Source organism: Pseudochaenichthys georgianus, chromosome 3 (genome assembly GCF_902827115.2).
Source record: "Pseudochaenichthys georgianus chromosome 3, fPseGeo1.2, whole genome shotgun sequence".
NCBI classification, from domain to species: Eukaryota; Metazoa; Chordata; class Actinopteri; order Perciformes; family Channichthyidae; genus Pseudochaenichthys; species Pseudochaenichthys georgianus.
In genome coordinates this window covers 38,169,120-38,183,620 of record NC_047505.1, presented here as the reverse complement: position 1 = coordinate 38,183,620, position 14,501 = coordinate 38,169,120, and the positions used below count along the sequence as shown (strand labels likewise).

The following is a 14,501-nucleotide window of genomic DNA, read 5'->3' as shown; positions in this document are numbered from 1 at the left end:
CATCCTGTGAGGATAGAGTTTCCCTGAAACTGAGCTGTTGTCAGCCACCAGCTGAGCGGCAAGCAAATGAGGCCCAACATGAATTACAATAAGTCCTTTTATGCTGAACCAGCCAAGAGAAGTGTATGTATTTTATAATGAAGTTGTTTTTAGCCTTTTTTGTTAATGAATGCTCTTTGACAGTGGTTCATCCTGGGCCATAAAAGTTCTGAAAGCTATTAAGGTCACCCACTGCTGTACCGTCCCCCTCTCTGCTCAAAAAGCTGCAGAAGCCTGAGGTCAATCATTGGTTAAAAGAAATCAATTGCACTGCTGTTTGTGAAATAGAGCAAGTACTGAAATGACCAGAAAACAGTAGGCATCATTTCCTAAGTGAACAACCAACCAGGAAACGAACGTGAAACAGGGAAAACAGTGAAACTACAGAATTGTCTGACTTGCTATTTAACAATCATAACTCTTTGTACTGATTGGATATCCAACATCTGTATTTGTTTATTCAGACATGCAACACTCTCCTGTGGAACCCTGTGCTTTCGAGAAAAGTGTAGAAGGTCCACTGCCATAAAGTCACTGCAGTGTCTGTGAGGGCCATGATGGATGGCTGCGTGTAAGCGGTGTTGCCAGGTGTTGTGGTGCTAAACAGCAGGAGAGCTATGACTGCCATTCAGTGAATTATCACTTTTACACAGCGCCTTGGCTTCAAATCCAGCTGACTCTTGTGGAGGAAAGAGCCATTCATTTTGGGAAGGGAGAAAGTTCCAGTTGCTGGGATAAAGTTATGAAGACTCATTTTTTGAAATGTAAAGGTTATTTAGTTGTAGAGCTCTATTTCATGGTGGCTTTAGAGTTGTCGTAAAGGACTGCCAAACTGCCGTCAGGATCAGATCCTTTCGCTTTAGACACATTTAATCAAATTAGTCCTGAGCTGCTGCCCCTATTAGCTCCACTCTGGTTGTTTGATGTGAGGACAGAAGCAGGGAGAGGCATTCAAACCCCCCTCCATCACACGCTCACACTGTCCCACCCCCAGTGTTAACGCAGGCTCAAAAATGCCATTAATGTGCTGAAGTGATATGACTGCAGGGCATGAGAGATGAGCTGCAGTGATCCTCTGCCTCCCTGCTGGATTGACAAGCTGCGGGATGATTATTGATAAACTACTAAGAGAGGGAGGGGAATCTATAACGGCTAGGGATGGTCCAGCATTGGTAAGAGCACTATACCGATATGGGAGGGTGACCTGCTTTGAACGATGATGTTAGCCGTGGGGCATCTAATGTGAAGATGAGAAAAAGAACATGTCATTTACTTTAAATATATTTGTGATAATAAAGACTACTATTATGTTTTCCACTTTCATGTGTGTGCCTATGTTCTTTTATTCCACCAAATAATACAACATTTCCTCTTGCGTGCCATACATAGATTTAGCCAACAAGACTAGGAGAAGAAATTCCTCAGCCTAAAAGCATGAAGAAACAGTTCTGGCTTCCCAGCAATCTCACCTCTCACCTTTGACCTCCACAAATCCTGGCTAGCACCAAACACAGAGCCCAACATGACCACCCCAAAGCTCTCCTGCTCACTGCTGCCCCGCAAGCCACCTATAAATCTCTGAGTTCCTCCTCCAGCTGCAACGTTTGAATTGCTGTTTTGTAATGATATCCTTTTCTGCTGTATCGATGACATGTCCCAGTTTAGCAACTACAACAAATAAAACTATATATGTGGTCCAGGTGTTGCATGTTGAATAACAGTGATAAAACTAACTGCATGCTTGATGTAAAGTGACAGCGATGTCCAGAGGTCTGAATTCAAAGCTAAAGATGTACAAATATGAGTCTGTCAACAACTCTTCTCTGTTCATTACAGAACGTTTCACCACAGTCCAAATCTGAAGAGTAAACATGTATTTGCTTCACTTCTGCCTGCACCAGATGGGTCTGCTGATGCCAGCAGCTCAACAAACTGAAGGTCAGTGGACAGGTCAGGCCCAAACAAAGGTTCCCTTACAAATACCAGGAATTAGTTCAGCCCTCTCTCTCCTCTGGTTACTGTGGTCAGTTCCTAAGTCAGGCCCCAGCACATTATCTACCTGCATACGAGTGGATTTCTCTGTGATTTTGTGCTGAAAATCATATGAATCCTTTCATTACTAATCTTGAAAGTCAATGTATCTCTTCATTTAAACAATTTCCACGACACACAAGCATATGGGACAACAAGCTTGTGTTTTGGTCTATACTGCTTTTTATTTTTATGTATGGAGGATATGTTTGCACCATAATACCAAGACAAATTCCTCGTATGTTACTTGGCAGTAAACTTGTTTCTGACTCTGATTCTTATTCTAAATAATACTGTGCATTGAAACGTGGCAATTCAATATAAACAATATGCACTTTATATTTCCTATGGGTCTTACTGTATGAAGGTAAGGAACACACTTTATATCAAATAAATCCTGACACTGAAGTGCAAAGAAAATATATTAAAATGAAATTGTCAAACAAGGAAAAAAAGCTGTTTTGTAAAATCATCGGAAAAAAATAAAAATTATTAATAGTTTTTCACTTAAAAGAAACAACCTGAGAAAGTCCAAAAATAAATACTTATATGAATAAGTCGTGCCGTTTAATAATCCAAAAAAGTGTTGTCAATGAGAGTATGTTTAATTCAATGTGGTTTTCCATGTCCTGATACATGATGACAGAAGCCGCTTCAGTGTTGCTATGCTCAGAGTCCAATCTTTTAGGAGTACATTCAAATTGACCATCTTCTCATGATCCTGCAGGGTGCCTGCTCGATTGATAGCTTTAAGCATCAGGAAGCCCTGAAATAAGCTCCATTGAATCACTAAGCAACCCCAAAAAGGTTTGAGAGTCTTCCTATTGGTCCTATAGAGTGCACCACATGGTTACACCAAAATAAGTTCAATCTTCATTTACTCCTCCCACACCTTTACTGAAAAAACCTCCATCTAATTGAGTGATGAGCCCTTTAAAGTGTTCCATGACCCCCGCTGAAGATTAATAAAAGGATCGGGGGGGAAAGGAGGCTGATAAGCAAGTAGGAGAAGAATGCAAAGCTGAAAAAAGCCAACAAATCAATCACTGGCTGGCTGGCAGATGTGCTGCTGCTACACAGGCTGCAGGACAGTCAAGTGACCACTGGCCGGGCTAAACAAAGAGCTATTCCCATGAGCAGCGTGACCTCTGAAAGCACCGGGCGGGCGGTGGGGGAGCGGTGTTGGGAAGGAGCATTCATCCCCCTCCTCCAACCCCTTATCTCTGCTACAAAGTTTTCCAATCATTCAACAGCAACCCTCCACTCACCGCAAACAGTGGCTGCATTGTCTTTAATCTCCGTATCATAACACGGAGCTGAAGAAGTCAATCTTTGAAAAGTCTTTTTTTAACCGCACTAATATACTTTTCCATGGCAGCAACAAAACGTTTAAGAAAAGAAAAGTTGGTTATAACATGATAGATCAGAAAGAGAGAAAAGTAAACCCACTGATTATGGCACTAATGACCATTGCAGCAACTGATAAAACGAGATGAGCATCCCACATTATTGTAGGAAAGATTTAAGTCCTGTGCTCTGTCGCACGGCCCTCCATCTATTGAACAATTTAAAGAAACCTTTGCCCCCTGTGCCAGCCGTTCAGGGGAACCATGGTAACCTTTCGTGTCCAGCAGAGGAGAAAAACAAGATTCCAGGTAGAGAGTTGTCTCACTTCAGGCCATTCCATCCATTCACACCACAGCTAACACTTGCAAGGTTTACTTTCGTCTTATGGGGGTTTCTAATTGGACCGAGCCAGTGCTTGTCAGAAACATTCCTTAGCAACTAGAAATATTGCTGTGGTCCTGGCCTGGCTTCCTATGGAAACATCATTAAGTTAAAACAAACTTTGTACATTAGCAGCTGTAGCTTCTTTAAAAAACTCCAAAGCTTAATCCATTTAAAGGCAATAGCACTTGTTCTGCTGGAGATAGAAAGTTGAATCAGCTCAACCCTGAAACAGATACCTCTGGATGACAGTTTCAAATTACATGGTCACCACAAAATAAATGTTTGATTAGGTTACTTTTTGTTCATCAAGCACAACAAAAATACAACAACAAACAACAGCTAGATCTGTTTCCAGGCACCTTGGCCCAGTTTACTCAAGATATTCCACCTTGTGAGCAGTTAGGGTTAATTTGGGGTATTTTCCTTCCTAATAGCCAATACCCACCCCTGATTAAGCATGAGCCTCTCATACTAGTAGTAGCTTACTTTTGTACGGTGATGGTGGTTAACAAGTTTTGCAAATTAATTAATTTGGGGCTTTTGGCACTAGCAAAGTGTCACCTATTTCCATTATATTTGAGAGAACGCAGAGGCAGGGATTTGCATTTTAAATGTTGGGTTGAACTGTCCTTTTTTGCCTACCATTATGTTATGCTTGCAACAAATGCATAAGGCCCTTTCTGAGGGTAATGACAAGTTACAATCAGTATAGTTTTCCTAAAGAAATGGACTCAATCAGTGAGAACGTAACACAGGCGTTATTTAAGCCATCCTTTAACACAGGCCCAAGCCTACTTTCTACAAGGTTACCCAGACGCCCTCAATTTAATCTGTTCCAGGAATTGGTCCCAAGACTTTACCGCATCAATAATGCCAGAGTACAACAGCGCATTACCATCACTGACTGGCCAATGATTTTCAATCACCATGTCTTAAACCATCCAGACTGCAATGCATCCTAGAAACCTGACACCTCAGGACAGTTTTCACCATCTCATAGTGCCTATACCAATAGGGGGGCCACACTGAGACGTACCTGCAAAACCTAATGAGAACTCTGACATTATGCCCTTTGTATACCTGTGATCACATGGTACAAGAGGCTACAAAAGAACGCTAACTCTGCTAAAATCCCCATCAATCTAAAGTCTATTGACAAAAGTCACATGGTAAGGCTCATGTGTCACATTCCTTTTCATCGAGTCCAAATCCCTCACCTTTGTGCTTTAGCAAACCCAATGTTTAAGGTTACCCTCCATCACCATCACATTCCTCAAAGAACAACTGGCAGGTCCATCGCTTCGACATAAGAGCAGAGAATTAAAAAGCTCACCGCTGGTACGATGAAACATTGTCATTTTAACCACATATCACAAAGAACTAAGCTATATAAATCGAAATGATAGCATCAATATCGATACAAAATGTGGCTTTATTTGGCTCTGGAAAGGCGGTATCAAGACATGATACACCATCCATCTTTCAGATGAAGAATTAACATGTGTTAAGGACAGACTGACAGCTGGATCAAAATGTTCATAATAAACTAAATATCATGTACAGCCATAATAGATTGAAAACAAATAACCACATGTTGCCAAAATCCTTTTAGGGCAAGACAAAAGGCAGATCATAAATAAAGTCATGCTGTTTAATGAGGATTGCCACCCTGACTTCTCAATTAAACTGTAAGCTTAGAATCAGCCTTGTTAAATTATACAAGTTATGTAATAGGCGTTTTAGTGGTGTAAATGTCCAGCTGTTCTGTCCACTGATATCAGGACAAACAACTTCCCCCAAAGAATCCCTTTACTTTTGCAAGCATGGAGGCAATGTGGACCAAAACGGTCAGAGAGAAAAGCTTTTCACTCTTTCACCAGAGTAGTGAGGCAGAACACAATTGTGTACAAAGCCTCCAGCCCCTACTAACCTTGTAAGACCTGCAATAAAGTTTGGTCATTTAGACACTCGGGGTAAGGCAGTGATACTGGGAAACAGCAATTCACATTTGTGTGTGTGTGCGTATGTGTGTTGGCACACCACTCGCAGCAGCCCCCACTGCTGCCTCTGTGTCCTTCAACTGAGCATTTCTCAGGTATGTGTAAATTTTATGAGCTTCCAGATAGACCCTCAAGCTGGTCTAAGTGTCATTTTAAAACAAACTAGTAAAGCTTACTGCCAGCCTTTATTAGCACTTAACTTTTTACTATAAAGCATGTACACCACTCAATGAATTAATAAACGATATGTTCCTTTTAAATACCAGAAAATATCTGACTTATAACTGATAATTTACAACATCACATGTAGTCAGGAACAACTTCAAAATAGTTCACGTTAACCAGCTTAAAAACTCAACAACTGTTAAATTACTCACTCCTAATTGAACCCCATTAAACCAAAGTTCATAACAACTATTCCATTATTGCTGGTAATGTTATAAAAAACCCATTTTGTTCTAAGCAAACATTTCTAATAATGTGTTTAAATTAAAAAATTAAAAATCATCAGTTATTGTTCTGCAACTCAACAATAACTTTTTGGACCTCAAAACAGAGGATGAATGAACTTTAACGTAAACATAATCTTCCACTATTGAAACACATGGAGACAAGGACTATTACCCTATGTCAAGGCTTGCTATTGTCTTCCTTCAAAATAATTCCACATCTCAGCAATAATAAATATGCACATTTAAGTGCATTGGGTGGGGGTACAAAGATGACCAAACACAAAAAAGTGGCACAGCAAGATGCATGGCCCAATTGGCCCATGGTGTGGGAGGAGGGGATATAATGTCCCAAAAGACCAACTCTGCCTGAAGCTTCTCCGCTCCCCCCTTCAATTTCGAGGCCAACTTGCGCAGCACTGGAGGAGAAAGCATTCCAAAAGAACAATTCCTCAAGCGGTCAGGGTGCAATAACATGAAAGCCCGGCCTCTGAATAGGGGTCATCTGCTCTTTAGCATTGGAGAGCCGGTATCCTGGACAGATCCTGACCTTTCAGATCTGCTGCTCCTTCATTACCACACCAATGGGCATATATCCCCTCCACAGCATCTATTTTGGGGTCTTACTTTGAAGACTTTGTCCCCCTTCCTGCACTACCACCAAAGCTGCCTTGATTGCAACACTGAGCAGCAAAAGAAATAGTCAGAATATAGGACATCTCACTGCCTGATTATGATCAAAGTTGTCCATCACACTCTTATGTTTCCATGGTGACTGCAGCATGATACTTACTTGCGATTGTTAGACGGGCTTTCTGGCTCAGGATTGCGCCATATTTGTTCTGAGCAAGGCACTGATAGAGCCCTTCATCTGATTTGTCTCCTCTCCTGCTCTCCACCTCCGAAATAAAAAGGGAGCCATTGGAGAGCCGGTACACCCGGTCGTTCTCCAACACTTTTACTCCGTTTTTGAGCCATCTGACGTCGATGGGTGACTCTCCATGCGCCTGACAGTCCAAAATAACAGCTTCTTTCCGCATGGCGGTGACATCATGGGGCTCCTTGATGAAAAATAACTCACTAAAGCATAAAACACCTGCAGAAGGAGAGAGAAAAAACTAATTAGAAGTGAATGATGCAACCAGCACCAACAGAAGTTCAGTGAAAACATCTAAGGCATTGAAACAGTTATTTAAAGTCAGGCTTTAAGTTATTTTAAAGAGTTTATACTCAGTAAAGGAAGTTGTGGCTCAGCTTCCTTTGGATGGGTATTATCAGTGTTTATAGTCTCAGTTGGATACATGCGTGAGACTCCTTAAAACACCCTGCTATTAGGGGAAATACAACATGTGAGAGGCTTGCAGGCTACAGCTGTCCTCTACAGTAAATCACATTGTAGCTTCCTTTCTGCACCACTTTAATCCAATCACTTACGGCTCATAAAGTCACCAGCTGAAGGTGAAACTGTTTGATCCCATTAGTCTCTTTGGTTTACACAGAAACCTATTACTAACTGAACACTCAGCATGAGCTTTACGTAATGTTCCATTAATTGGACCTTTGAAAAGAGACACAGTGTCATTTGTAACATGCTACGCTTCAATAGATCAACTGAATACATGCAGGTTTTTCACTATCAATTCAGAACAATTACATAACAACCTGTATTTTAAAGTCATCATCTCTTTAGAAGCAGGGCCACAGTATATGACTTCATTGAGCCGTATCACCAACACCAACTTTAAGGCTGATATGATGTGTATTGATTTTGTATTAGCATTGGCCCTTTGTTGGAGTGACACACTGCTGGGCTCTTATTTCAGCTCTGTAATTGGATAATCCTGGTTAGAAGATCAAAGAGTCACACTGTAACTAAACACTCTGTACACTTAACAATATAACTCAGCTAATACTGCTCATTTTTAAACATCAATAGGATCGATACACATGGTAGGTATCGACAGCATGTTAACCCCCTTAATACGATATTTTGTCTATAGCTGTAGTTAAGAACAGAATTCAGAAGGAGTTATGGTAGGCTACTTCTGACACAAGATAGGCTACTGTTTAAATAAAAGTATACAAAGTATGTTCAAATAGCTTTACAAATGTCAACCTTAAATACGCTACATATGGCTTGAACATATTCTTAATCATACTCTTTGTCAGGATTACATAATAACATAACGCTGTGACAGGTCCCACTTAGTGTACAGTACACTAGGCTATTTTGTAAACTTTACTTTCACTTGAGTAACAGTATACATATTTTTGATAGCCTGATGTCTTACTCTTCATTAAATCAGTGGTGTAAAATAACTAAGTATATTATACTGTACTTAAGTACAATTATAAGGTAATTAGTTTTATTGAGTATTTAAATGTTTTTGCTACTTTGTTTTTCTACCCCTCTACAATTCAGAGGTAAATTCTGTACTTTTACTCCACTACATTTATGTAATACCTTACTTTGCAGAATTGGATTAATGATATGAAAGATAATCAACACTTACTTAAGACTTTAGTTACACCTGGAGTAAATCCACAAGCTTACAAAGTAATTCAAACTAGCTGCACCTTTACCAGCTTAAATTAATCAATGAATATAATCAAAACATAATGATATATAAATTATTCTAAAATTGGGCTATCTGCATAATGAGTACTTAGTAGTTTATTTTGATGCTGATACTTTTCTACTTTTACTTGAGTAACATCTTGATTGCAGGACTTTGACTTGTAACAGAGTATTCCTACACTACTTTTACTTCAGTACAAGTCAAGATCTGAGTACTTCTCCCACCTCTGATTAAAGGTATCTGAGCACAGTAACGTTAGTGAGTTTTAAAGTTGACAGTTGAATTCGCTAAAACACAACACATTCTCAGCCGGACATGACAATGGTCGTTTACATAAATAAAACATAACGTTAATGTATTAGAAAGAGTCAATGTCAAACCGGTTAATCTAGATAACCTGATGACTTTCCAGTTATTCTGTCTTCTGATGTGACAGTTTTGGTGATAAAACTCTCAGTTGCGTTTCTAACCGAGAGTGGTGTAAAGTAACATTTATAGTCAAGTATTTTATCAGAGTACTTTTTCCAGTTAAACGGGTTTTAACGTTAGTCAGTTAGTTAAATGTAACATTAAAGGTCCGCAGTGAGCTGTTGTTGAGGCTCCACACAGTCAAACATGTAGGCGACACACAGTCAGAGTGATAGGGTTTTAACTCTCAGAATAATATCGATAACGCTTCTTACCTGAGATTGGAAGAAAAACGACCAAGAACAGCAACCGCTGATATAATTTCCCTTTGACAGGCGCCATTAATACCTGAATTGTCTTTGCATGCTAGCTACTCTTTCATAGTTGTGTCCTGCAGATGAGCTGCGCTGATACTGAGCAGGAGGAGGGAGGGCAACAGCAGGAGAGCAGTCCCCTCCGCTGGATCATGGACACCTCTCCATTCATCTCTCTCTCCCACAGGCTGACGCTTTCAGTCCAGCGCCACCTACCGTTAGCTGTGCGTCACTTATATCATCTCCTAAACTCATGCATTTACACCGAGGCCTGATCCCACTACATACTAGCCTGCTAATGATGAATACTCAACTACAATTAAGTACTGCATTATTAGCAGAGGTGAACAAAGTATTCAGATCCTTTACTCTAACTTAGTAAATGTAATAATAATACACTGTACTATCGGTTTTATTTGTTCTATGTCCTATATAAATGTCCACTGTAGCTAATGTGCAAATGACAATAAAGCCTTGAAACTTGAAAGTATAGAAATACTCCATTACAGGTGAAAGTCCTGCATTGAGAATGGTACTTACGTTAAAAGTATAATCAGTACTCAAAGTATTGGAAGTAAATGTACTCATTGCAGAAAAAAAACCTCTAGAATATTAAATAGAAAATAAAAATATGTAAATGGGAAAGCAGCACATCTTCACATTTTTGAAGATGGAACTATCTACATAAAAACATACTTTAACAATTAGCACAATTGCATCCAAATAATTAGTGTCAACCCACCCATGTTAAAGGCACTTAATGGATAGTTTCCATTAAGTTATTCTTATTTTCTACGTTTAAAACTCTTAAAGGCAAGGCAAGGCAAGTTTATTTATATAGCACTTTTCAACGCAAGGCAATTCAAAGTGCTTTACAAAAAATGAAAGACATTAAGCATTAAAAAAGAAAAGCTAATAAAATAAACATTAAAAGGAAAAATACATGGATAAAAGTTAAACTGCAGTCTAAAATATGAATAGTTCAATTAAACATTAAAAGAAAAAGTACATGGATAAAAGTTACAGTGCAGTTTAAGATGTGAATAGTTCAATTAAAAGCAGCGACAAAAAGAAAAGTCTTCAGCCTGGATTTGAAAGTAGTCAGAGTTGCAGCGGACCTGCAGGTTTCTGGGAGTTTGTTCCAGATATTTGGAGCATAATAACTGAATGCTGCTTCTCCATGTTTAGTTCTGACTCTGGGGACAGAAAGCTGACCAGTCCCTGAAGACCTGAGAGATCTGGATGGTTCATAATTTAGCAGGAGGTCAGAAATGTATTTTGGGCCTAAACCATTCAGTGCTTTATAAACCAGCAGCAGTATTTTGAAATCTATTCTTTGACACACAGGAAGCCAGTGTAAAGACATCAGAACAGGAGTGATGTGATCCACTTTCTTAGTGTTAGTGAGGACTCGAGCAGCAGCGTTCTGAATCAGCTGCAGCTTTCTAATAGATTTTTTTAGTGAGACCTGTGAAGACACCATTGCAGTAGTCCAGTCTACTGAAGATAAAGGCATGGACAAGTTTTTCCAAATCCTGCTGTGACATTAGTCTTTTAATCCTAGATATATTCTTTAGGTGATAGTAGGCTGATTTAGTAACTGCTTTAATGTGACTGTTGAAACTCAGGTCAGAGTCCATGACTACACCTAGATTTCTGGCTTTATCTGTTGTTTTGAACATTGCAGGCTGAAGCTCAGCGCTAACTTTTATACGTTCTGCCTTGGCTCCAAAAACCATTACCTCAGTTTTATCTTTGTTTAATTGGAGAAAGTTCTGCCGCATCCAGTCATTGATTTGTTCAATGCACTTACTCAGTGTTTGAATTGGAGCATAGCAACTAAAGCTGCTAAATAAATGTACCCGTAGTGAAGTAATAAGTACAATATTTCCACTGAATTGAAGTGGAGTAGATGTATATAGAGGCACAGAAAGAAAATACTCAAATGTGTACTTAAGTATGGTACTCGAGTAAACTGACTTAGTTACCAGTGATTATTAGTTGTATTTTTCAAGGAAACCAAATAAACACATACATGGAGATTGGTTTTGGATAGTGTATTTTAGTACAAGGCAAAGATGGAATGTAAAGCGAGTTGCATGGGCTACTACTTCTAAACTGTAAATAGAGTTTGTCACTGTAAATAGAGTTTGTAAACTGTGCCCTGTAATTTATGTTGTATGTCGTCCTTATTGTTGTTCTGTTGTTTTGATGTTACATGTGTAACCAATGCGCTGCAGGTCACCCTTGAGAAAGAGATCTTTTGATCTCAAGGGGCTTCACCTGGTTAAATAAAGGCTACAAACAAACAAACTAAACTTGACTATTTCTTGCCACTTCATACTTTCAGTCAGACAACTCACTTGTTTCTTTAACATGTTTATTAGAAGCAGCATATAGTTGAGTTTGGCATCTCGGCTCGGGCATCATCACTCCACAGATATACATAGCACGATGAGTGATGATTAAATAACTAACCCCCCGAGCCTACAGGTGGAAGCTGGGGTGGTGGTGGGGCAGCCAAGCAGCAGCGACGTGGAAGTAGCTGCAGCAATAGCAGCAGCAAGCAATGCATAGAGAGAGGCAGCTTAAATAGAGCGGCATATTAAGGAGACTCTGTTTGGTTGGTTGTAGAGTGGCAAGGGGCGTTATGTATGAATGCAGCATAAGTGCTCGAGTTGGCTGCCTGAACTAGCTCGCAGGCGTCGCCCCATTCTATTCCACTACATTTTCAGACGAAAATATTTAACTTTGTATTCAACTACACTCATCAGCTATGGCTCCTACTTTACCAACATATAAAAACTACAGCTGAAACACCGTATGCTTTACATTAACAACTTTTGTATTGTGGGACTGAAACTAAAGTAATGAAGAATTTGTACAATATGTAACAGCAGGAGTTCAGCACTGGCTACATCGAGGCCCTTTAACTCTTCCTTATCAATACTATGCTGTATTAATGAGAGCAGACCCCTCAGTATCAGAGACCAACTGCACACCAAATGGTCTCTATGGACTGAAAACAAAAATGATAATGGAAATGAGTTTGTCCTCTAAAACTGGGTTCTGCAATTAAAGAGGAAGCATTGATAGGAGGGAGCAGGACAGCTGTTGTGTCAATGTGGATATTGATCCAGTGTCCATCATTTATTGTGCATGCAGATCAAACCTCCCCTCCCACGCTCCTCCCCCTCTGTGAACCTTTTTCAGCAGCAGGACCGCGGCCCAGCTGGAATGTCCGGTCAATCAGAGAACAAAACACAAGAAGTGCTGAGAAAAGACGTTCTGCACTTGATTTTTTGGAATATGGATCCATGTTAAAGGTTCAAGCTGCCTTAATGAGCTGACATAAAGCAGTGTACTTTATGTAGAAAGTTCAGTAAAACAGCAACATTATAATCAACAAGAAACATCAGACTTCTTCCTGAACTTGAAACTACAAACGTATCTTGAGTTGGATGACAGTATTAAAACAAATATGTTTCAAGTGTCCTTTAAATTGAACATTGGATTTTCTAGTTATCTGCATAAAGACATTTGCAAAAATATGTCAAAATCAGATGGTACAGTTAATAATTAGTGTAAAGATGATTTTCCAAATTAATTTAATTAGTTTGTTTTAAAAATGTCTAAAAATAGTGGGGAATTCTCAAAGTCCTGGTGATGTCTTTAATGTCTTGTATTGTTGGTCCCAAACCAAAATATATTCAGTTTAAAATGAGGAGAAAAAAACCGAGAATCATTTCCACATTTGATTTATATATTAACAAATTAGTTGATGTTTATTTTTCTTTTGGGTGACTTATGGATTAGTGAATTTATCTTTGAAGCTCTAAATAAATGTAAATTAAATAGGAACCGGTCAAAAAAAGCCTCAGGACATTGTTCAATTAATCAGAAATATATAGTATATGACCTTTTCCAACATATGTTAAAATCACATCTTCTGCTACAATCATGACTTACACACACTTCCTAACCTGTAAGCTTGTCATGTTTCCCTGTGAAGTACTTGTACTGCGTTATGTAACCAAATTCATATATATTATATATGATTATATTCACAGCCCTGGTGCGGTTGTAGGCTCTTCTCTTACATAACGTGAGAAAGTGAAAACCTCATTCATGGTCAGCGAGGCTCTCCCCAGGGTGTTTAATTAATCAAGAACTCAGTTTCGGCACCTGCCAATACGGCACAGTTTGTGGGTGGAGGGACGGTCAGCCTGCCTGTGAACTCGGGGTCGAGCTCTGCGGCCGGATCAATGGAGGAACAGCCATTATCAGGACAGGTTATGAATGTTGGTGAGGGTAGATGGGAGCCATTGGTTGAGCAGCGTGTCTTCCTGCTGCCACACTTGCCCATCCCCACTGACCCCCAGTAGTGTCCAAAAGGCCGGCCTGAATCCTGTGTGACCTTTTCCACTAACCCCGGTGCAGGGGAGGGGGCTTTTAGTGCAACAACAGGGGGGGTTGTGGAGAATATAGGACTATGGCGTTTGAGCTGAGTCACACAAAAGGCTCTGAGTCCTCTTCACCTACCCTGCTGTTGTTAAAAACACTAGTTATGAACCTCTGCTCCAAACTGTTAACACGATCCCAGATTCATATGTGACTGCAGCTAGGTGAGTTTGGGATAAACAGCCAGACTGTGCTCTGAGATCTGTTAAAGTCAAATGTAATTTAAAATAAATCACACAATCAAACCCATGAAAGACACTGCACACGTGTTAAACCCCTCTTTGTCCAGACAGATATTGCAGGTCCATCTAAGTGAAGCTGGCTGTTGGTTATTTATTTGTTATTATATATTGCTCATTTCAGTTTCATAAACAATGTTGAAATAATCTGAGGAACAACTGCATTGCACTTTCATACTTTATGATGATGAAATCAACAATAAAAAAAACCCAGGTTAAATTCATGACAGACAGACAACAGTTTGATATA

General features: G+C 39.6%; 1 protein-coding gene across 1 annotated transcript in view; it reads right to left on the bottom strand.

The window, feature by feature from the left end:
• prtga (protogenin homolog a (Gallus gallus)) overlaps positions 1 to 9,593 on the bottom strand; it is a 28,688-nt gene extending 19,095 nt beyond the window's left edge. The window contains exons 1-2 of the mRNA XM_034079023.2: positions 9,513 to 9,593; positions 7,044 to 7,346 (exon numbers count right to left, since the gene is read on the bottom strand). Coding sequence (XP_033934914.1) covers positions 7,044 to 7,346; positions 9,513 to 9,579 — 370 coding nt within the window. The 5' untranslated portion in view covers positions 9,580 to 9,593. The remainder of the gene's footprint in view (positions 1 to 7,043; positions 7,347 to 9,512) is intronic.
• Between the last annotated feature and the right edge of the window lie 4,908 nt (positions 9,594 to 14,501).